General features: G+C 44.6%; 1 protein-coding gene across 2 annotated transcripts in view; it reads left to right on the top strand.

The window, feature by feature from the left end:
• Positions 1-22,742, top strand: part of LOC135510593 (arf-GAP with coiled-coil, ANK repeat and PH domain-containing protein 1-like) — a 31,686-nt gene that overhangs the window by 1,311 nt on the left and 7,633 nt on the right. Inside the window, exons 1-17 of one of the 2 annotated variants that reach the window (XM_064931627.1) lie at positions 528-610; positions 4,442-4,499; positions 5,043-5,162; positions 5,802-5,855; positions 6,038-6,096; positions 6,229-6,412; positions 6,949-6,993; positions 7,156-7,251; positions 11,399-11,473; positions 12,607-12,719; positions 15,199-15,250; positions 15,373-15,473; positions 15,593-15,704; positions 16,112-16,314; positions 16,397-16,466; positions 16,916-17,010; positions 18,087-18,283. In XM_064931627.1, the coding sequence (XP_064787699.1) occupies positions 5,064-5,162; positions 5,802-5,855; positions 6,038-6,096; positions 6,229-6,412; positions 6,949-6,993; positions 7,156-7,251; positions 11,399-11,473; positions 12,607-12,719; positions 15,199-15,250; positions 15,373-15,473; positions 15,593-15,704; positions 16,112-16,314; positions 16,397-16,466; positions 16,916-17,010; positions 18,087-18,283 (1,555 nt within the window). In that variant the 5' untranslated portion in view covers positions 528-610; positions 4,442-4,499; positions 5,043-5,063. Of the gene's footprint in view, positions 1-527; positions 611-4,441; positions 4,500-5,042; positions 5,163-5,801; positions 5,856-6,037; positions 6,097-6,228; positions 6,413-6,948; positions 6,994-7,155; positions 7,252-11,398; positions 11,474-12,606; positions 12,720-15,198; positions 15,251-15,372; positions 15,474-15,592; positions 15,705-16,111; positions 16,315-16,396; positions 16,467-16,915; positions 17,011-18,086; positions 18,284-22,742 lie in introns of those variants that run through there. The other variant, XM_064931626.1, reaches the window with a different exon arrangement.

The following is a 22,742-nucleotide window of genomic DNA, read 5'->3' on the forward strand; positions in this document are numbered from 1 at the left end:
GCACTGGTGCTCCCAACTTTAAAAAGTTAGTTTAACACGTGTATGATACAAATGTAACATCAGCCATACCGGACGCAAAACACTAATGTTGACTTTTGCTGTTCGTGTATTAGGTGCATTGGTGCTAATCAAAATTCTAGGTCACACAGCACACTATTTAGGAGCATAGATGGTTGTAGGACAATGTAGGCATGCAGCACACCAACCTCCGCTTGGCCTATTCTCTTTCAGAGAGTCAAAACTGTATTTATTTCAACTCTAAAAGAAACGCAACATAAGACCAAAAGGGAAATGTATTTTGAGGTTTTGAATGTAGCTAATAAGAGGTTTGTTGCATTGGGCGTGCCTCCCTTTTCTTTAGCTGGCAGAGCAGAAGACGTGACAGTGGTTAGACTCTCTTGCTCTTTCTTTGTCTCTCGGACTCTGCTGTTTTATCTTAATTCTTGTTTGATTAACCTTGCAAGACCTTTTAAAAAATATTTTTCTCACTCTTTCTTTCTCCTCTCTCTCGCTCTCTTCTTCATTCTTGGTTCACGGTCCCTCTGGGAGGAACACGCAGTGACGGAAAGTTTGACAAAGTTTGCGGCAGTCATTGGTGCATTCTGCAGCGGTGAGGTCTCATTTGAGAGAGAGAGAGAGAGAGAGAGAGAGAGAGAGAGAGAGAGAGAGAGAGAGAGAGAGAGAGAGAGAGAGAGAGAGAGAGAGAGAGAGAGAGAGAGAGAGAGAGAGAGAGAGAGAGAGAGAGAGAGAGAGAGAGAGAGAGAGAGAGAGAGAGAGAGAGAGAGAGAGAGAGAGAGAGAGAGAGAGAGAGAGAGAGAGAGAGAGAGAGAGAGAGAGAGAGAGAGAGAGAGAGAGAGAGAGAGAGAGAGAGAGAGAGAGAGAGAGAGAGAGAGAGAGAGAGAGAGAGAGAGAGAGAGAGAGAGAGAGAGAGAGAGAGAGAGAGAGAGAGAGAGAGAGAGAGAGAGAGAGAGAGAGAGAGAGAGAGAGAGAGAGAGAGAGAGAGAGAGAGAGAGAGAGAGAGAGAGAGAGAGAGAGATCTCGGGAAAGATGAATGAAAGTGGAAAAGAGAGGCTACCGCAGTATACAAACGTCTGCCTCCCGTTGCTAGGTAACCGGGGGCGGCCTGGGGTTGTGGAGTGGAACAGGAAGTGAAGGGAGAGATACTGACGTGATAAACAAGAGACAGGAAGTGTGTTTTTTTTGGGGGGTGGATCGCTATGGAAACTTTAGGTCTCTCTCTCAGGCACACTTACTCATACAAATGCATAGGCAGTTTAATCACCTTAGTATCATCTTGCGCACACACACACACACACACACACTTTCAAAGGGTAATGAATATGATGTGTGTCTAATGACACAGGCTTTGTTCCGTCCTCATCAATTCTATCTTTGCTCTTATTCAAAGTTTTTTCTTTTCTACTGTCTTTTGTCCCCCCACCAAACCTTTGTCTATCTTGTATTGGTACCCCTGTCATGCTAGTCCCATTTCAATGTCAACCGTACTGAGCTAAATAAACTGCAGCCACTGTCTCTCTCATAGCTCTCTCTCATAGCTCTCTATCTCTCTCTCTATATATATATATCTCTATCTCTATATATATCTCTATCTCTATATAGCTCTCTCTCTCTCATAGCTCGCTCTCTCTCTCTCTCTCTCTCTCTCTCTCTCTCATATAGCTATCTCTCTCTCTCTCATATAGCTATCTCTCTCTCTCTCATAGCTATCTCTCTCTCTCTCATAGCTATCTCTCTCTCTCTCATAGCTATCTCTCTCTCTCATAGCTATCTCTCTCTCTCTCTCATAGCTATCTCTCTCTCTCTCTCTCATAGCTATCTCTCTCTCTCTCTCAGCTATCTCTCTCTCTCATAGATAGCTATGAGAGAGAGAGAGATAGCTGAGAGAGAGAGAGATAGCTATGAGAGAGAGAGAGAGAGCTATGAGAGAGAGAGATAGCTATCTCTCTCTCTCTCTCATAGAGCTCTCTCATAGCTCTCTCTCTCTCATAGCTCTCTCTCTCTCTCATAGCTCTCTCTCTCTCTCTCTCTCATAGCTATCTCTCTCTCTCTCATAGCTATCTCTCTCTCTCTCATAGCTATCTCTCTCTCTCTCTCATAGCTATCTCTCTCTCTCATAGCTATCTCTCTCTCTCTCTCTCTCTCTCTCTCTCTCTCTCATAGCTATCTCTCTCTCTCTCTCATAGCTATCTCTCTCTCTCTCTCATAGCTATCTCTCTCTCTCATAGCTATCTCTCTCTCTCATAGCTATCTCTCTCTCTCTCTCTCTCATAGCTATCTCTCTCTCTCTCATAGCTATCTCTCTCTCTCTCATAGCTATCTCTCTCTCTCTATATATAGCTCTCTCTCTCTCTCTCTCTCTCTCTCTCTCTCTCTCTCATAGCTCTCTCTCTCTCATAGCTCTCTCTCTCTCTCTCTCATAGCTCTCTCTCTCTCTCATAGCTCTCTCTCTCTCATAGCTCTCTCTCTCTCTCTCTCTCATAGCTATCTCTCTCTCTCTCATAGCTATCTCTCTCTCTCTCATAGCTATCTCTCTCTCTCTCTCTCTCTCTCTCTCATAGCTATCTCTCTCTCTCTCTCATAGCTATCTCTCTCTCTCATAGCTATCTCTCTCTCTCATAGCTATCTCTCTCTCTCATAGCTATCTCTCTCTCTCTCTCTCTCATAGCTATCTCTCTCTCTCTCATAGCTATCTCGCTCTCTCTCTCATAGCTATCTCTCTCTCTATATATATAGCTCTCTCTCTCTCTCTCTCTCTCTCTCTCTCTCTCATAGCTCTCTCTCTCTCATAGCTCTCTCTCTCTCTCATAGCTAGCTCTCTCTCTCTCTCATAGCTCTCTCTCTCTCATAGCTAGCTCTCTCTCTCTCTCATAGCTAGCTCTCTCTCTCTCTCATAGCTAGCTCTCTCTCTCTCTCATAGCTAGCTCTCTCTCTCTCATAGCTCTCTCTCTCTCATAGCTCTCTCTCTCTCTCTCATAGCTCTCTCTCTCTCTCATAGCTCTCTCTCTCATAGCTAGCTCTCTCTCTCTCATAGCTAGCTCTCTCTCTCTCTCATAGCTAGCTCTCTCTCTCTCTCTCTCATAGCTAGCTATCTCTCTCTCATAGCTAGCTCTCTCTCTCTCATAGCTATCTCTCTCTCTCATAGCTATCTCTCTCTCATAGCTATCTCTCTCTCTCTCATAGCTATCTCTCTCTCTCTCATAGCTATCTCTCTCTCTCATAGCTCTCTCTCTCTCTCTCTCATAGCTCTCTCTCTCTCTCATAGCTCTCTCTCTCTCTCTCTCTCATAGCTCTCTCTCTCTCTCTCTCATAGCTATCTATCTCTATAGCTATCTCTCTCATAGCTATCTCTCTCTCGCTCTCTCTCTCCCTCTCTCTCATAGCTCTCTCTCTCTCTCTTCAATTTCAATTTAAGGGACTTGATTGGCATGGGAAACATGTTTACATTGCCAAAGCAAGTGAAATAGATAATAAACAAAAGAGAAATAAACAATACAATATTAACAGTAAACATTACACTTCCAAAAGTTCCAAAAGAATAAAGACATTTCAAATGTCATTATGTTTGTGTACAGTGTTTTAGTGATGTACAAAAGGGAAAATAAACATAAATGTAGGTTGGATTTACAATGGTGCTTGTTCTTAACTGGTTGCCCTTTTCTTTTGGCAACAGGTCACAAATCTTGCTGCTCTGATTGCACACTGTGGTATTTCACCCAATAGATATGGGAGTTTATCAAAATTGGATTTGTTTTTGAATTCTTTGTGGATCTGTGTAATCTGAGGGAAATATGTGTCTCTAATATGGTCATACATTTGGCAGGAAGTTAGGAAGTGTAGCTCAGTTTCCACCTCATTTTGTGGGCAGTGTGCACATAGCCTGTCTTCTCTTCAGAGCCAGGTCTGCCTTCGGCGGCCTTTCTTAATAGCAAGGCTATGATCACTGAGTCTGTGCTATCTCTCATAGATCTCTCTGTCACTATCTCTCTCTCTGTCACTATCTCTCTCCATCTGCTGTGCTCCTTCTCTCGCTCTCTCTTTTTTTGTCTTTGTGCTTTCTCAGTGTCTCTGTCTTTGGTGGAAGGCAGCAGAAACCACACTGTTGGTCCGTTGACGTGAGACAGTCTGTGAGTCAGTATCTCCTCTGTTCTAACAGTCACAATCTCCTTCCACTGCCCTTCTGACAGGCCCATTTTATAAACCGTACCAGATATCATTTGAAGCGTCATGTGTACTGTTGGTGATTGAACTCTCATGACTTCCGATACCACAGACATTTCTACTGTAGATCGGCTAGCACTGTGCAAAGCAGCTCAACATTCAGACCAGGATGGTGTGGAGGCGTTGGACAAGACCCTCTGTCTGTGGTGGTGTTGCTTAATGTGCCGAGTAATGTGGCGACGTGTGTCTGTGTTTCATCCAGGGCTGACATTGAAGTGGTGGAAGGAGATGTCAGTGAATTGGAGACGCGATTAGAAAAGGTGAGAGAGTCTCTCACACACACACAAAGTTCTCTTCAAACCTCCCCACTTTTCCGTTATGCTCCCAGTATCTAACCACTACTTCTATAAACATACACCCAGCCATCCAGACCATAGAGGAAGTAGCTGGACAGGGTCAGTTTCTTCCTCTTAGCAGTGACTATGAACTGTGACAGACATGGTGTTTCACCTGAGTTGAAGGGAACTAACTCCAGTGCCGCTTCCCCACCCAATTGTTACCAGAGGAAAAAGTAACTGACCACACATTGTACTGTCAATCGCTTGATCTTCCAAATTCCCTGAAGGGTTTGGTGCGCATAACATTTTCTGATTCATACTTTGGTCATCAATGTTCCGATTCCTGTGAGTCTCAGCCCGTTCTGCGTCTGGACAGTGGTCATATTTGTCGGCGATGTCATGCCGTGTTGCCCCATGTCATATTGAAATGTTGTGTCATGCTGTGTGCATTGTAGTGTGTTTCCACGTCTTTTGCAACATGGAGTTGTGTTGTGTTGAACCCTGACACTTTGTGTTATTGTGTAGCTGGTGAAGCAGTGCCACTCCATGCTGGAGGCTGGCAGGGCCTACTGTCAGACCAGCAAGAGCTTTGTCACAGGGCTCAAAGAGCTGGGCCACCACTGTTCTGGGGACAACATGATGGGGGTGAGTCTATAGAGATGCTGGGAACTACACTCGATTTGGGATCAGTGTAGGAGGGGCCGATCTGTAGATAGAGCTATTACATAGTGTTGTGGTTAGTGTTATATGCTTAAGCAATAAGGCACACGGGGGTGTGGTATATGGCCAATATACCATGGCTAAGTGCTGTTCTTATGTACGACGCATCGCGGAGTGCCTGGATACAACCATTAGCTGTGGTATTTTGGCCATATACCACATCCCCTTGTGCCTTATTTCTATTATAAACTGGTTTCCAACGTAATTAGACCAGTAAAAATACATATTTTGTCATACCCATGGTATACGGTCTGATATACCACAACTGTCAGCCAATCAGCATTCAGGGTTTTAACCACCCAGTTTATAATTATGTTTTTATCATAGTACATTCTTATGAAGGGAAGGGTGGCAGGTAGCCTGGCGGTTAAGAGCATTAGGCCGGTAACCAAAAGATTGCTGGTTCAAATCCCCGAGCCGACGGGGTGAAACATCTGCTGATGTGCCCTTAAGGCACCTAACTCTAATTGACCTTCTGCTAAATGACTAAAATGTAAGTGGAAGTTGTATTGTATTCGACCATTGATGAATAAGTTAAACTCATTCTGTGTTCTTTACTCATAGGAGTGTTTGGAGAAATTCTCCCAGAAGCTGGAAATGATTCTGGAAGCTCAGGGGGTGAGTTGGACTCCTCTACTGTGCATCGCTTGCCAACAAAGTTAGTTACTGTAGCAACTACTTTTAAATGTCAGGTGTCTGAGTATCCCTCTCTTTCTTTCTCTTCCTCTCCCCCTCTCTCTCGCTCCATTTAACCCACCCCCTTCTTTCCCTCTATTTCTCTCACTCTCTTTTTCCCCTAGGAAGTGATTGAGACCACACAGAAGTCGGTGAAGTTGAAACTGCAGAGTTTTGTGAAAGAGTGAGTGAGTCTGGCCCTCCTTAATAATTGAGTATTGTTTCAAACCACTACCATAGACTGGTGTCACAGCATCCCCCAGTCACACCCACGTCTTTATGGGCCACATTCATCCCTCTCTCCCCCTTCTCCCAGGGACGTGCGACGGTTCAAGGATGTGCGTAAGGAGTTTGAGCGGGGCAGTGAGAGTCTGGAGGCGGCGTTGGGCAGGAACGCTCAGGCCCCCCGGGGGAAGCAACACGAGGTGGAGGAAGCCAGCCATGCCCTCCTCAATGCCCGCAAGACCTTCCGTTCCGGGGCCCTCGACTACGTACTGCAGGTGAGGTCATCAAAGCTGGATGAGAGTGTATTTTGGGGAAGGACCAAACTTGGTTAATTGATGGTAAGGATGCTACAGACAAAATATTCACTTATACACTCGCATGCACGCGCTCCCACACATTGGACCTGGTTTGAAGTGGTTTGTCTGGAATTGAGTTACAGACGACTAGCGTTGAAACTAACAATTGTAGTCTCCAGCTCATGTTGGAATCTTGTTCATCACACTGCTTGCTTTCTGTTTGATGACATACCACTACTGGAAGGCCTCAAACCAAATACTAGAGAGAGAATTTTACATAAGAGGTTTGTCAGGAGGACCAGGACATGATTCGAACAAATGGCATTGATAAAATATGCAACAGCACCTCTGCTTAGTGACATGTATTTTGCTGTGGGGAATGCTAAACAGCATTGCCTTCGGGTTTCCCTGTAGCAGGCTGGTAACTATTAATACCCAGTGGTTAGTACTAGCTGCAGTCATACCAACACATATGTTCTGTCCTCTCCTGTTCACTCACTCGTCCTCTTTCCAAGATCAATGTCATCGAGGCCAAGAAGAAGACCGACATTCTGATGGCGGTGAGTTTCATGACGTGGGAACTTTTATCGTCGGAAATATTTCAAGTGTCGCGTGGTTGAGTCCACATGTGGGTGTCTAATGATTCGTTGACTTGTCTTTGGGGCTGCATGTATTGTTTAGTGTTGAGTGTATGATGAAGTTTTATTCTGGGTTTATGTCAGATGGTTTCTATGATGGAAGCCCAGTCCCAGTTCTTCCAACAAGGTCACCAGTCCCTCTCTGAGCTGGCCGACTATCGACGCACCCTGAGTGAAGAGGTAACGAGGACAAGTGGGGGATTTTTTTTGTGGGTGGGGGGGGGGGGGATTTTATTAGGATTCCCATTAGATGTTGCAAAAGCAGCAGCTACTCTTCCTGGGGTCCACACAAAATATGAAACATGACATAGCACAGGACATCAACAGACAAGAACAGCTCAAGGACAGGAGTGAGACGGAAAGGTAGAAGTGTGTTGGATAAACCAAATTTATGAAGGAAGAGATCTGTTCAAGTACACTACCGTTCAAAAGTTTGGGGTCGCTTAGAAATGTCCTTGTTTTCCATGAAAACATACATGAAATGAGTTGCGAAATGAGAAGGAAATATAGTCAAGATGTTGACAAGGTTATAAATAATGATTTTTAATTGAAGGACACAATTGTTATTTCAAACTTTGCTTTCGTCAAATAATCCTCCATTCGCAGAAATTACAGCCATAAAGACTTTTGGCATTCTAGTTGTCAATTTGTTGAGGTAATCTAAAGAGATTTCACCCCATGCTTCCTGAAGCACCTCCCACAAATCGGATTGGCTGGATGGGCACTTCTTACGTACCATACGGTCAAGCTGCTCCCACAACAGCTCAATAGGGTTGAGATCCGGGTGACTGTGCTGGCCACTCCATTATAGACAGAATACCAGCTGACTGCTTCTTCCCTAAATAGTTATTGCACATTTTGGAGCTGTGCTTTGGGTCATTGTCCTGTTGTTGGATGAAATTGGCTCCAATTATGCGCTGTCCACAGGGTATGGCATGGTGTTGCAAAATGGAGTGATAGCCTTCCTTCTTCAAGATCCTTTTTACCCTGTACAAATCTCCCACTTTACCATCACCAAAGCACCCCCATGCTTTGTGATCCAAACACCTCAAACTTAGATTTGTCTGTCCATAACACTTTTTTACAATCTTCCTCTGTCCAGTGTCTGTGTTCTTTTGCCCATCTTAATCTTTTCTTTTCATTGGCCAGTCTGAGATATGGCTTTTTCTTTGCAACTCTGCCTCGAAGGCCAGCATCCCAGAGTCACCTCTTCACTGTTGACATTGAGACCGATGTTTTGCAGGTACTATTTAATGAAGCTGCCAGTTGAGGACTTGTGAGGTCTCTGTTTCTCAAACTAGAGACACTAATGTACTTGTCCTCTTGCTCAGTTGTGCACCGGGGCCTCCCACTCCTCTTTCTATTCTGGTTAGAGCCAGTTTGCGCTGTTCTGTGAAGGGAATAGTACACAGCGTTGTACGAGATCTTCAGTTTCTTGGCAATTTCTCGCATGGAATAGCCTTCATTTCTCAGAACAAGAATAGACTGACAAGTTTCAGCAGAAAGGTCTTTGTTTCTGGCCATTTTGAGCCTGTAATCGAACCCACAAATGCTGTTGCTCCAGATACTCAACTAGTCTAAAGAAGGCCATTTTATTGTTTCTTTAATCAGACAACAGTTTTCAGCTGTGCTAACAGAATTGCAAAAGCATTTTCTAATGATCAATTAGCCTTAACATTTTTATTTTATTTCAACTTTATTTAGCCAGGTGGCCTAGTTGAGAACAAGTTCTCATTTGCAACTGCGACCTGGCCAAGATAAAGCATAGCAATTCGACACATACAACAACACAGTTACACATGGAATAAACAAAACATACATTCAATAATACAGTAGAAAAAAAGACAACAAAAGTCTACACAGTGAGTGCAAATGAGGTAAGATAAGGGAGTTAAGGCAATCAATAGGCCATGGTGGCGAAGTAATTACAATATAGCAATTAAACACTGGAATGGTAGATCGGCAGAAGATTAATGTGCAAGTAGAGATACTGGGGTGCAAAGGAGCAGGATGAATAAATAAATACAGTATGGGGATGAGGTAGATAGATGGACTGTTTACGGATGGGCTATGTACAGGTGCAGTTTAAAATGATAAACTTGGATTAGCTAACACAATGTGCCATTGGAACACAGAAGTGATAGTTGCTGATAATGGGGCCTCTGTACTCCTATGTAGACATTCCATTTAAAAAATCTGCCGTTTCCAGCATCAATAGTCATTTATAACATTAACAATGTCTACAATGTATTGCTGATGAATTTGATGTTATTTTAATGGACAACATGTGCTTTTCTTTCAAAAACAAGGACATTTCTAAGTGATCCCAAACTTTTGAATGGCAGTGCATGTTGTTCAGATGTTGACATTAGCGAGCAGAGAGAGTGAAGTAAAATAGTTTAATGAAAGTGAGTGGAAGAGGAGGGGAATGACTTCTTCTCTTAGATCAGCTTTCCTTTTCTCCCCAGGGCACTTGTGTTTTACAATAGAGAAATGGAACGCCGCATTCCCTCCCCTTTAAAAAAAACCAAAGTGTTAGCCTCTAATAAAAAACACCACCAGCTTGATTTTGTTTAATTTGAGGGACCTAGGAATGAGTTTCTTTCGAAGCAAATTTCCTGCTATTTTCCATAGTTTAACAACTCTTTTTAGATAGGATATTTAATGGATAAGGAAAATAAAGGCTAGACCTGATTTCCTCATGGTATTCCGCTACCAACTATATATGATTTCTGTTTTTAATTGAATTATACATATTCTCTTTTACAGAAAGTTAATAGATCAATTGATTGCGACAGAGTCCCACATTGTATAAGGGGACTTCCCAAGCAAAATCCAATTTCTTTGGCTCCTCGACTTTAGAAGGTCGAAGCTCAGCTTCTGAATGTCATAGAGACAAACCAAATATATTGCGTCTTCCTCTTCTGCTTGTTTCTATCCTTAAGCATCGCAGATTTATGCGTAGTTTTAGATAAGTATAAACAATCATGAATTGTAAAAAAAAAAAAAGAAAATCAAGGGAGGTCCTGCACCCCCACACAACGTTGGCACACCCAATATGTGGGGCGTGACCCCCTAGGTTGGGAACCCCTGTCTTCGACGGAAGGTTTATTCTAGCAGTTGATTCCATAGATTAATTAGTACACGAGTCCTAACAATGTTGCCAGGAGGGACGAGGAAGTCACAAGGTGAAGTCCCTCTCGTCGTGACAGGAAACAGTGTGGACACCATCAACAGGAACTATTTCACATGACTTAGAAAGTGTGTGTGTGTGTGTGTGTGCACCTGTGTGAGTGAATATGTGTGTGTCCATGTGCTTGCATGTTTTCATCTTGTCATACAGTGACGTCGGTGCTACGCTGGATGGGCACTGTGGCATAACTGGACGTGCTGCCATACATGGAGCTCTAGGACTGCAGTCAACCGTAGACTACAACTAACCCGTGTGTTAATTAGTCTGCACATCCGAGAGCAGCTCGAAACCGGGAAGCAAGTCACCTTTCACTGAATCATTTTAAAGCCATAAAGACTGATTTTTAGCTCTTCCAGCTGTTACAGGAAATGGTGAAGGATTGCGAGGCAGAATGAGAGGGGGAAAGAATGAGAGTGAAGTTGCTTAAAGGCGGCTGGGTCATCTGAAATCTTTATGCGAAAGAGAGAGAGAGGGAGTGAAAGTAAAACTGCTATACGAAGCTGCTGGAGAGTTTTCCTCGATCCATCGGCCAGAAGTTGGGAGAGGTTCAGCACTTCCTCCTTCCTGTTTTCCCCAGAGGAGGAAGTCTGGAGTGAAGGACTCCCTGACCTCCACCTGAACGCTGTACAAGCCTGAAGCCCTTTACTTCCTCGCCTGATTTTCCTCAACAGTTTCTACATTCATCTTTACAACTCTATATCCAAAAACATACTGTCCAGTATACTGTGTACATTATTTAGTTGCCTGACTGAACAGACCTATCATGCTGAACCGCCGTGTGTTATTTAGGATCGTGTGCATCATTTGAAATATTGGATTCTTGGGCTGTGGCCATACTAGTATCGCAATATTTGTTTCAATGGCTAAAATGAGAACACAAAGTAGACAACTCTTTGGTCTTTTAGAAACCTGTTGTATGTAAACATTTGTGTTGCTATGTCTTGGAAAATAAATAAATGTGACTCTGGATGATAACATAATGATGCTTGTTTCAAACGTAAGGGCTGTTTTCCTAAAGAAGTTAGTGTCGTGGCAAGGAAACACTAACGAGTATCTCGATACTGGCCCTATTGGATTTTTTTAGTTTTTAAATCAAATTGATTGTGTCCGACTTTCTCTCTCTCTCATACACAGCACACTCAACTAGTGTTGAATTCCGCAAGGGAGAAGAGAGACATGGAACAGAGACACGCTGCCATTAAGAAAAAGGTAAACAGGGCTGGAACCAAACACTACAGTAAAGAAAAAAGCTAATCACAGACCACCATGATGGCTTCCATGTGATTACGCTAGCTCTCCATCCTCTGAGGATATACAATACCTTCGGAAACTATTCAGGCCCCTTGACTCTTCCCACAGTTTGTTACGTTACAGCCTTATTCTAAAATGGATTAAATCCTTTTTTCCCCTCATCAATCTTCACACAATACCCTATAATGACAAAACAAAAACAGTTTTTTTAGATATATAAAAAAAAATGGAAATACATGACACTTAGTTAAGTATTCAGACCCTTTACTCAGTACTTTTGGCAAACTCCAAGCGGGCTGTCATGTGTCTTCCATCTGTCCACTCTACCATAAAGGCCAGATTGGGGGAGTGCTGCAGAGATGGTTGTCTTTCTGGAATGTTCTCCCATCTCCACAGAAGAACTCTGGAGCTCTGTCAGAGTGACCATCAGGTTCTTGGTCATCTCCCTGAATAAGGCCCTTCTCCCCCGTTTGCTCAGTTTGACCGGGCAGCCAGCTCCAGGAAGAGTCTTGGTGGTTCCAAACTTCTTACATTTAAGAATAATGGAGGCCCCTGTGTTCTTGGGGACCTTCAATGCTGCATAATTGTTTTGGTACCCTTCCCCAGATCTGTGCCTCAACACAATCCTGTCTCGGAGCTCTACAGACAATTCCCTCGACTTCATGGCTTGGTTTTTGCTCTGACATGCACTGTCAACTTTGGGACCGTAAATAGACAGATGTGTGCCTTTCCAAATCATGTCCAATCAATTGAATTTGCAACAGTTGGACTCCAGTCAAGTTGTAGAAACATCTCAGGGATCATAGCATCTCAGGGATCGTTTTCACTTAGTTATTGTGGGGTATTGTGTGTAGATTGAGGGACAAAAAATGTAAATCATTTTTAGAATAAGGCTGTAATGTAACAAAATGTGGAAAAAATCAAGGGGTCCGAATACTTTCCGAAGGCACTGTAGACAGGAAGACCTTATGACATAATTTTCTTTCAAACATAGTTTGGGATCAACTGGTATCACTGCATTAAAATTATATTTACATCCTGATACTAACATCCCTTCCCTACAGTCATGTATATGTTTGTTGTGTTGGTAGGATGTCTCGTATGATAACTCCTTAATGGATTTCTGTGCTGATGCACCCAACGGTATCGCCATGGAGGGCTACCTGTATAAGAGAGCGAGCAATGCCTTCAAGACCTGGAGCAGGTATGTTACCTTTCGATTTTTCTTTCCCTCTCTCTTCCTCTGTTTCTGTGCTGTAATGTTGTTCTCCCCCTCTTTCGCTTTTTCGCGCTCTCTCTCGCTCTCTCTCTCGCTCTCTCTCTTGCTCTCGCCATCACTCACTTGCCACGTTCAAAACAGCTGGGAACTCGGACTTGGAATTCCAACTCGGGAACACGGGCCTCTTTCTAGAGCTCTGACTTCCCAACCTGAAGACCACTGACCTCATGGTCATGATTTGACTTTGTATTATGAATCCAGACTCTCACTCTCACTCTCACTCTATCAATTCAATTCAAGGGCATTATTTCCACGGGAAACATGTTTACGTTGCCAAAGTAAGTGAAGTAGATAATAAAAATGTTCAGTGAACATTACACTCACAGAAGTTCCAAAAGAATTAAGACATTTCAAATGACATTATGTCTATATACAGTGTTGTAACGATGTGCAAGTAGTTAAAGTACAAAAGGAAATATAAATGAACATAAATATGGGTTCTATTTACAATGGTGTTTGTTCTTCACTGGTTGACCTTTTCTTGTGGCAAAAGGTCACACATCTTACAGCTGTGACACACTGGTATTTCACCCAAAATTGGGTTTGTTTTCAAATTCTTTGTGGATCTGTGTAATCTGAGGGACATATGTGTCTCTAATATGGTCACACATTTGGCAGGAGGCTAGGAAGTGCAGCTCAGTTTCCACCTCCATTTTGTGGGCAGTGTGCACATAGCCTGTCTTCTCTTGGGAGCCAGGTCTGCCTACGGCGGCCTTTCTCAATAGCAAGGCTATGCTCACTGGTCAGTCACAGTAGTCAGGTATTCTGCCACTGTGTATTCTCTGTTTAGGGCCAAATAGCATTCTGGTTTGCTCAGATTTGTTAATTCTTTCCTATGTGTCAAGTAATTCTCTTTTTGTTTTCTCATGATTTGGTTGGGTCTAATTGTGTTGCTGTCCTGGAGCTCTGTGGGGTCTGTTTGTGTTTGTGAACAGAGCCCCAGGACCAGCTTGCTTAGGGGACTCTTCTCCAGGTTCATCTTTCTCTAGGTGATTGCTTTGTTATGGAAGGTTTGGGAATCACTTCCTTTTTAGGTGGTTGTATAATTTAACGTCTCTTTTCTGGATTTTGATAATTAGCAGGTGTCGGACTAATTCTGCTCCTCGTGCATTATTTGGTGTTTTACATTGTACACAGAGGATATTTTAGCATTATTCTGCATGTAGAGTCTCAATTTGGTGTTTGTCCCATTTTGTGAAGTCTTGGTTGGTGAGGGGACCCCAGATCTCACAACCGTAAAGGACAATGTGTTCTATAACTGATTTCAATTATTTTTTTGCCAGATCCTAATTGGTATGTAGAATTTTATGTTCCTTTTGATGGCGTAGAAGGCCTTTCTTGCCTTGTCTCAGCTCATTCACAGCTTTGTGGAAGTTACCCGTGGCGCTGATGTTTAGGCCGAGGTCTGTGTAGTTTTTTTTGTGCTCTTGGGCAATGGTGTCTAGATGGAATTTGTATTTGTGGTCCTGGCGACTGGACCTTTTTTGGAACACCATTATTTTTGTCTTACTGAGATCTACTGTCAGGGCCCAGGTCAGGTTTTGACAGAATCTGTGCAGAAGATCTAGGTGCTGCTGTAGGCCCTCCTTGGTTGGGGACAGAAGCATCAGATCATCAGCAAACAGTAGACATTTGACTTCAGATGCTTCAGACTGTTCTAGTGCCCTCGCTAATTCGTTGATATATATATATATGTTGAAAAGGGTGGGGCTTAATGTCTGTCTCTCTCTGTGTGCGTCTGTCTGTGTCTTTCTTTCTTTCATATATATATATATATATATATATATATATCACACACACACACACACACACACACACACACACACACACACACACACACACACACACACACACACACACACAGTGCCTTGCGAAAGTATTCGGCCCCCTTGAACTGAAAAAATTTCAGTCTCTCGATGTGCAAAACTGATAGAGACATACCCCAAGCGACTTACAGCTGTAATCGCAGCAAAAGGTGGCGCTACAAAGTATTAACTTAAGGGGGCTGAATAATTTTGCACGCCCAATTTTTCAGTTTTTGATTTGTTAAAAAAGTTTGAAATATCCAATAAATGTCGTTCCACTTCATGATTGTGTCCCACTTGTTGTTGATTCTTCACAAAAAAAATACAGTTTTATATATTCATGTTTGAAGCCTGAAAGGTCGCAAAGTTCAAGGGGGCTGAATACTTTCGCAAGGCAATATATATATATATATATATATATATGACTGCCTTTTCTTTTCACCCATTGTAAAAGAATGCCTTTTCTTTTCACCCTTTTCTTTTCACCCTCTTCAGCTTTAGTTGTTTTGTGCCCAGAGAGGTTTTTAATGGTTCAGCCTAGGAAGGTGATTGCATTATTCATTCTCATCTCCTTTTGATCTCCTGTCTGACGACTGTAGGCGCTGGTTCTCTATCCAGAAAAATCAACTGGTCTATCAGAAGAAATTCAAGGTGAATTTTTGAAAGCCACTGCTTTACTTTTCAATGCATTTTTAATAGCAATCCATGCAGACACAAAGAGAATACAAAAACCACACACACTTTCCCAGCCTGTGTCCTATTCTCCCTCTCAGGAGCAGCCCACCGTGGTGATAGAGGACCTGCGTCTCTGCACAGTGAAGGTCTGCGCTGACAACGAGAGACGATTCTGCTTTGAGGTGGTCTCACCGTCCAAGTGAGTGTACTGTCTGTGTACATGCAGTTTGTCTGTGTGTGCTGATGTTGCCATTGATGTTAGTTTTGGGGGCGTGTGGTATTTACTGTGTGTGTGTGTGTGTGTGTGTGTGTGCGTAGGAGCTGTCTGTTACAGGCGGACTCAGAGCGTCAGCAACAGGGCTGGATCAGTGCTGTCCAGAACAGCATAGCCTCAGCCTTCCAGGAACGCAGAGAAGACCCACACAGCCCAGTGAGAACACACACACCTTATTCACTCTGTGTCGGGGAGTAGTGACTCCATGTAGTTCAACTAGTAATGTGACTACATGTAGTTCAACTAGTAATGTGACTACATGTAGTTCAACTAGTAATGTGACTCCATTTTGCAGTAGCTTGGTTGTAGTTAAACTAAATTCAAATCTAGGTAGTGGTTTCAGTAGTTATTGATATTTTTGCTATGTAGCGGTATAGCTAACGACTGGAACTACTTTTGTTGCTAACATAAAATATTTGGCAACAGCCCTGCCTAATTGTCATTTAACACAAAGTAGTTTGGATGCATTGAACTACTTTTCCAAAGAATCTCTCTCTCTCTCTCTTTTTTTGTCTTGTTCTCCCCCCCTCCACACACACACACACACACACACACACACACAGAGGGAGCGTTGCAGCTCAGTGTCAGGCAGCCCAGGAGGAGGGGTGTTTGGGGATCAGGAGAAGACGGGGGGCCGCGAGGCTCTGGATCAGGTCCAGGGCATCCCGGGAAACAGGCAGTGCTGCGACTGTGGAGAACCTGGTCCGGATTGGGCCTCTATTAACCTGGGTATCACCCTCTGTATCGTCTGTTCTGGGATACACAGGTAGGATATATATACACACACACACATATACACACACATTAATATGTAACTAATTCCCTTCTTCTCGGTGTCCTGCTGACAGGAGTCTGGGTGTCCACTTCTCCAAAGTACGCTCCCTCACCCTGGACTCCTGGGAACCAGAGCTGGTCAGGGTAAGACTATGTACATGCTCTAAGCAGATATGGCTTTCTTGAAGAAAATATCTTAATTCATAGCTTTTTTTCATACAATGTAAAGACAATTCTTAAAGCTGCAATATATACTTTTTTGGTGACCTGACCAAAAGCACAAAGAAATGTGAGTAATAGACATGTCATTCTCATTGAAAGCAAGTCTAAGAAGCAGTAGATGTGTTCTATGTGCACTATTTCTATGCTTCCCAGTCATAAGTTTCATTTTTGCATCTTTTAATTTCAGTTTTATACAACAGCTTCAAACAGACGGTACAATGAATGAGTCATGTGCTTGGTTTGTCACACAAACTGAAATTAGGCAAACGATTCACATTTTTGCAACCAGGAAATTTCTGCATATTGCACCTTTTTTAAAGTAAGTACTTATGTCCACCCTCTCTCTCTCTCTCTCTCTCTGTGTGCTGTAGTTGATGTGTGAGTTGGGCAACACAGCCATCAACAGGATCTACGAGGCGCGGATTGATGAGATCACCATCAAGAAACCCCACCCATCCAGTCCAAGGTATGAACCCTCATCTTCATTCCTCGGGTCCTGAGTCATAACCCGACAACGACACGTTAAATCTCACTCAGACATGAAAGATTTCCCAGCATTACAGTGTGATTTGATTTAAAAGTTTATAAAGTATAGTGGAACAGAACGTTCAGATATAAATATATTGTACAGACCGGACATGATGCTTTTGTACACAGAGTAGTTATATACTGTACCAGTCAAAAGTTTGTGTGCAAAGCTGTCGTCAAGGCAAAGGGTGGCTACTTTGAAGAATCTCAAATATAAAATATATTTTGATTTGTTTAACAGTTTTTTTTTTTTTTTTTTTTTTTTTTTTTTTTTGGTTACTACAATTCAATTTTAATATGATTCAATATGTGTTATTTCATAGTTGTGATGTCTTCACTGTTATTCTACAATGTAAAAAATGAAGAAAACCCCTGGAATGAGTAGGTGTCCAACCTTTTGACTGGTACTTTGATTTGTTATACCAGGTGCTTGTTCAACGTTGCAGATAGAAATGTCCTCTTCATCCGCCTCTGGTGTCATAACTTGAAACTACAGGGAGATTTTAACTTTTTTTTTCGTATTACACTACACATGCATACTGCTAAATGCAGGCACATCTTTTACTTTACACAATTTGACGATATTAGTTCTGCCCAAATCTTTAATCAAACGTTTTCATCGGTTCAATGATCTGGCTTCCTCTTTTCCTCTCCTTTGCTGCACCCCAGACAAGAAGTTGCAGGTACACCATGACAACGGCTGTGGTTTGTGTTGTAAACTAAACTGTCCCCCGGAAATGTGCTGTGCAGTTGCATGGTTTTGTCTGTGTGTGTGTTCAGGATGTACAGTAGTGTGCATGCAGTCAACTGTGTTGTCAAATAGTAGTGCAGTCAGGCCTGGTTTGTCAAGTCTGAATTGAACTGAATTTACCTGCTGTGTCAAATTGTTTTATAATGTGCATTTTGATTCAATTTTTTTTCTATAAATAAAAATGCTTTTAAGCAGAAGGACCTGACACTTTTTTAATGTAATTTTTCTCTTTCATATTCTCTCTCTCTCTCTCTCTCTCTCAGGGGTGATAAGGAGTCGTGGATTCGTTCTAAGTTTGTGGAGAAGAAGTTTATCCAGAAGCTCCCGGAGACGGGTCGGAACATTCCACTGCGGCGCTCCAGCGCCCGGAGGAACCGAGCGAACACCCAGGAGAGGCCAGCCGGCTCACGACCACCACTCAAACCCAAACCCAATCGGGCCACCCTGCCACGACTCCAAGGTACTGGACGGAACATACACGCTTGTCTGATTTACACTATAGGGCCAAGCCGAGCTGTACCGGGCTGGCCTACAGAGTTCTTTTAGCAGATCAGGTATGCAACTCATTCTGTACAGATATGTTTCTGCCTGCATTCTACTGATGGACTGGTAGGTGTTGAAGTTTTTGAAGTCCTAAAACAGTACACCTGTGTGTACAGGTCAGGAATGTAACGAGTGCAGGTGCTGTGGGTTATTTGTGTCTGTCCAAGGGATTTTTAGCAGGATAGATGGCATTCTACAAGTTATCAAGATAGGAGTGAATTAAATATTTCCACATTGTTCAGCCTCGCTGCATGCACGCTAGTACCTACATACACACAGAAATCATCTGTGAACTTGGTGACACAGCAGTAAGCTGTGGTACATACCCTGTGTCTATTGTTATAATCAGCACGATAAACCTCTAATATGGTGGCCTGCTGTGATGCTGAATCTCTGTCTCTCTCGATCTCTCTCGATCTCTGTCTCCTCTCTCCCTCTCGGTCTTCCCTGTCTCTCTGTCTCTCTGTCTCTCTCTCTCTGTCTCTCTCTCTCTGTCTCTTCTCTCTGTCTCTTCTCTCTCTGTCTCTTCTCTCTGTCTCTTCTCTCTGTCTCTTCTCTCTGTCTCTTCTCTCTGTCTCCTCTCTCTGTCTCCTCTCCCCCTCTCTCGGTCTCCTGTCTCTCAAACCTTCTCTCTCTCGATCTCTGACTCCTCCCTCTCTCTCTGTCTGACTCCTCTCTGTCTGTCTCTCCTCTCTCTCTGTCTGACTCCTCTCTCTCTCTCTCTGTCTCCTCTCTCTCTCTCCTCTGTCTGTCTGTCTCCTCTCTCTCTCTGTCTCCTCTGTCTGTCTCCTCTGTCTCCTCTGTCTGTCTCCTCTCTGTCTGTCTGTCTCCTCTCTCTGTGTGTCTGTCTCCTCTCTCTGTCTGTCTGTCTTTCTCTCTCTTTCTCTCTCTGTCTCTGTCTGTCTCCTGTCTGTCTCCTCTCTCTCTGTCTCCTCTCTCTCTGTCTCCTCTCTCCTCTCCCCCTCTCTCGGTCTCCTGTCTCAAACCTTCTCTCTCTCGATCTCTGACTCCTCCCTCTCTCTCTGTCTGTCTCTCCTCTCTCTCTGTCTGTCTCTCCTCTCTCTCTGTCTGTCTCTCCTCTCTCTCTGTCTGTCTCCTCTCTCTCTGTCTGTCTCCTCTCTCTCTGTCTGTCTCCTCTCTCTGTCTCCTCTGTCTGTCTGTCTCCTCTCTCTCTCTGTCTCCTCTGTCTGTCTCCTCTCTGTCTCCTCTGTCTGTCTCCTCTCTGTCTGTCTGTCTCCTCTCTCTGTGTGTCTGTCTCCTCTTTCTCTCTCTGTCTCTTGTCTGTCTCCTGTCTCTGTCTGTCTCCTCTCTCTCTGTCTCCTCTCTCTCTGTCTCCTCTCTCTCTGTCTCCTCTCTCTGTCTGTCTCTCCTCTCTCTCTCTGTCTCTCCTCTCTCTCTCTGTCTCTCCTCTCTCTCTGTCTGTCTCCTCTCTCTCTGTCTCCTCTCTCTCTCTCCTCTGTCTGTCTGTTTCCTCTCTCTCTCTGTCTCCTCTGTCTGTCTCCTCTCTGTCTGTCTGTCTCCTCTCTCTGTGTGCCTGTCTCCTCTCTCTCTCTCTGTCTCCTCTCTCTGTCTGTCTGTCTGTCTCCTCTTTCTCTCTCTGTCTCTGTCTGTCTCCTGTCTGTCTCCTGTCTCTGTCTCTCTCTGTCTCCTCTCTCTCTGTCTCCTCTCTCTCTGTCTCCTCTCTCTCTGTCTCCTCTCTCTCTGTCTCCTCTCTCTGTCTGCCTCCTCTGTCTGTCTGCCTCCTCTCTCTGTCTGTCTGTCTCCTGTCTGTCTGTCTGTCTGTCTGTCTGTCTGTCTGTCTGTCTGTCTCCTCTCTGTCTGTCTGTCTCCTCTCTGTCTGTCTGTCTCCTCTCTGTCTGTCTGTCTGCTCTGTCTCTCTGTCTCCTCTCTGTCTGTCTCCTCTCTGTCTGTCTCCTCTCTGTCTGTCTGTCTGTCTGTCTGCTCTCTCTGTGTCTGTCTGTCTGTCTGTCTGCTCTCTCTGTGTCTGTCTGTCTCCTCTGTCTGTCTCCTCTCTGTCTCCTCTGTCTGTCTCCTCTCTGTCTGTCTGTCTGTCTGTCTGCTCTCTCTGTGTCTGTCTGTCTGTCTGTCTGCTCTCTCTGTCTCTGTCTGTCTCCTGTCTGTCTCCTGTCTCTGTCTCTCTCTGTCTCCTCTCTCTCTGTCTCCTCTCTCTCTGTCTCCTCTCTCTGTCTGCCTCCTCTCTCTGTCTGTCTGTCTCCTGTCTGTCTGTCTGTCTGTCTGTCTCCTCTCTGTCTGTCTGTCTCCTCTCTGTCTGTCTGTCTCCTCTCTGTCTGTCTGTCTCCTCTGTCTGTCTCCTCTCTGTCTGTCTGTCTCCTCTCTGTCTGTCTGTCTCCTCTCTCTGTCTGTCTGTCTGCTCTGTCTCTCTGTCTCCTCTCTGTCTGTCTCCTCTCTGTCTGTCTCCTCTCTGTCTGTCTGTCTGTCTGTCTGCTCTCTCTGTGTCTGTCTGTCTCCTCTGTCTGTCTCCTCTCTGTCTCCTCTGTCTGTCTCCTCTCTGTCTGTCTGTCTCCTGTCTGTCTGTCTGTCTGTCTGTCTGTCTCCTCTGTCTGTCTCCTCTCTGTCTGTCTGTCTCCTCTCTGTCTGTCTGTCTCCTCTCTGTCTGTCTCCTCTCTGTCTGTCTGTCTCTTCTCTGTCTTTCTCCTGTCTGTCTGTCTGTCTGTCTGTCTGCTCTCTCTGTGTCTGTCTGTCTCCTCTCTCTCTCTGTCTCCTCTGTCTGTCTCCTCTCTGTCTCCTGTCTGTCTCCTCTCTGTCTGTCTGTCTCCTCTCTGTCTGTCTGTCTCCTCTCTCTGTCTGTCTGTCTGTCTCCTCTCTGTGTGTCTGTCTCCTCTTTCTCTCTCTGTCTCCTGTCTGTCTCCTGTCTCTCTGTCTCCTGTCTCTGTCTCCTGTCTCTGTCTCCTCTCTCTCTGTCTCCTCTCTCTCTGTCTCCTCTCTCTCTGTCTCCTCTCTGTCTGTCTCCTCTCTGTCTGTCTCCTCTCTGTCTGTCTCCTCTCTGTCTGTCTCCTCTCTCTGTCTGTCTCCTCTGTCTGTCTGTCTCCTGTCTGTCTGTCTCCTCTCTGTCTGTCTGTCTCCTCTCTGTCTGTCTGTCTCCTGTCTGTCTGTCTCCTGTCTGTCTCCTGTCTGTCTGTCTCCTGTCTGTCTCCTGTCTCTGTCTCTCTCTGTCTCCTCTCTCTGTCTCCTCTCTCTCTGTCTCCTCTCTCCGTCTCCTCTCTCTGTCTCCTCTCTCTCTCTGTCTCCTCTCTCTGTCTCCTCTCTCTGTCTCCTCTCTCTGTCTCCTCTCTGTCTGTCTGTCTCCTCTCTGTCTGTCTGTCTCCTCTCTGTCTGTCTGTCTCCTCTCTGTCTGTCTGTCTCCTCTCTGTCTGTCTGTCTCCTCTCTGTCTGTCTGTCTCCTCTCTGTCTGTCTGTCTGTCTGTCTCCTGTCTGTCTGTCTGTCTCCTCTGTCTGTCTCCTCTCTGTCTGTCTGTCTGTCTGTCTGCTCTGTCTGCTCTGTCTCTGTCTCCTCTCTGTCTGTCTCCTCTCTGTCTGTCTGCTCTCTGTCTGTCTGCTCTCTGTCTGTCTGCTCTCTGTCTGTCTGCTCTCTGTCTGTCTGCTCTCTGTCTGTCTCCTCTCTGTCTGTCTCCTCTCTCTCTGTCTCCTCTCTCTCTGTCTCCTGTCTGTCTGTCTCCTGTCTGTCTGTCTCCTCTCTGTCTGTCTGTCTCCTCTCTGTCTGTCTGTCTCCTCTCTGTCTGTCTGTCTCCTCTCTGTCTGTCTGTCTCCTGTCTGTCTCCTGTCTGTCTGTCTCCTGTCTGTCTCCTGTCTCTGTCTCTCTCTGTCTCCTCTCTCTCTGTCTCCTCTCTCTCTGTCTCCTCTCTCTCTGTCTCCTCTCTCTGTCTCCTCTCTCTGTCTCCTCTCTCTCTCTGTCTCCTCTCTCTCTGTCTCCTCTCTCTGTCTCCTCTCTGTCTGTCTGTCTCCTCTCTGTCTGTCTGTCTCCTCTCTGTCTGTCTGTCTCCTCTCTGTCTGTCTGTCTCCTCTCTGTCTGTCTGTCTCCTCTCTGTCTGTCTGTCTCCTCTCTGTCTGTCTGTCTGTCTCCTCTGTCTGTCTCCTCTCTGTCTGTCTGTCTCCTCTCTGTCTGTCTGTCTGTCTGTCTGTCTGCTCTGTCTGCTCTGTCTGCTCTGTCTCTGTCTCCTCTCTGTCTGTCTCCTCTCTGTCTGTCTCCTCTCTGTCTGTCTGCTCTCTGTCTGTCTGCTCTCTGTCTGTCTGCTCTCTGTCTGTCTGCTCTCTGTCTGTCTGCTCTCTGTCTGTCTGCTCTCTGTCTGTCTCCTCTCTGTCTGTCTCCTGTCTGTCTGTCTGCTCTCTCTGTGTCTGTCTGTCTCCTCTCTCTCTGT

Source organism: Oncorhynchus masou, chromosome 23, assembly GCF_036934945.1.
Source record: "Oncorhynchus masou masou isolate Uvic2021 chromosome 23, UVic_Omas_1.1, whole genome shotgun sequence".
NCBI classification, from domain to species: Eukaryota; Metazoa; Chordata; class Actinopteri; order Salmoniformes; family Salmonidae; genus Oncorhynchus; species Oncorhynchus masou.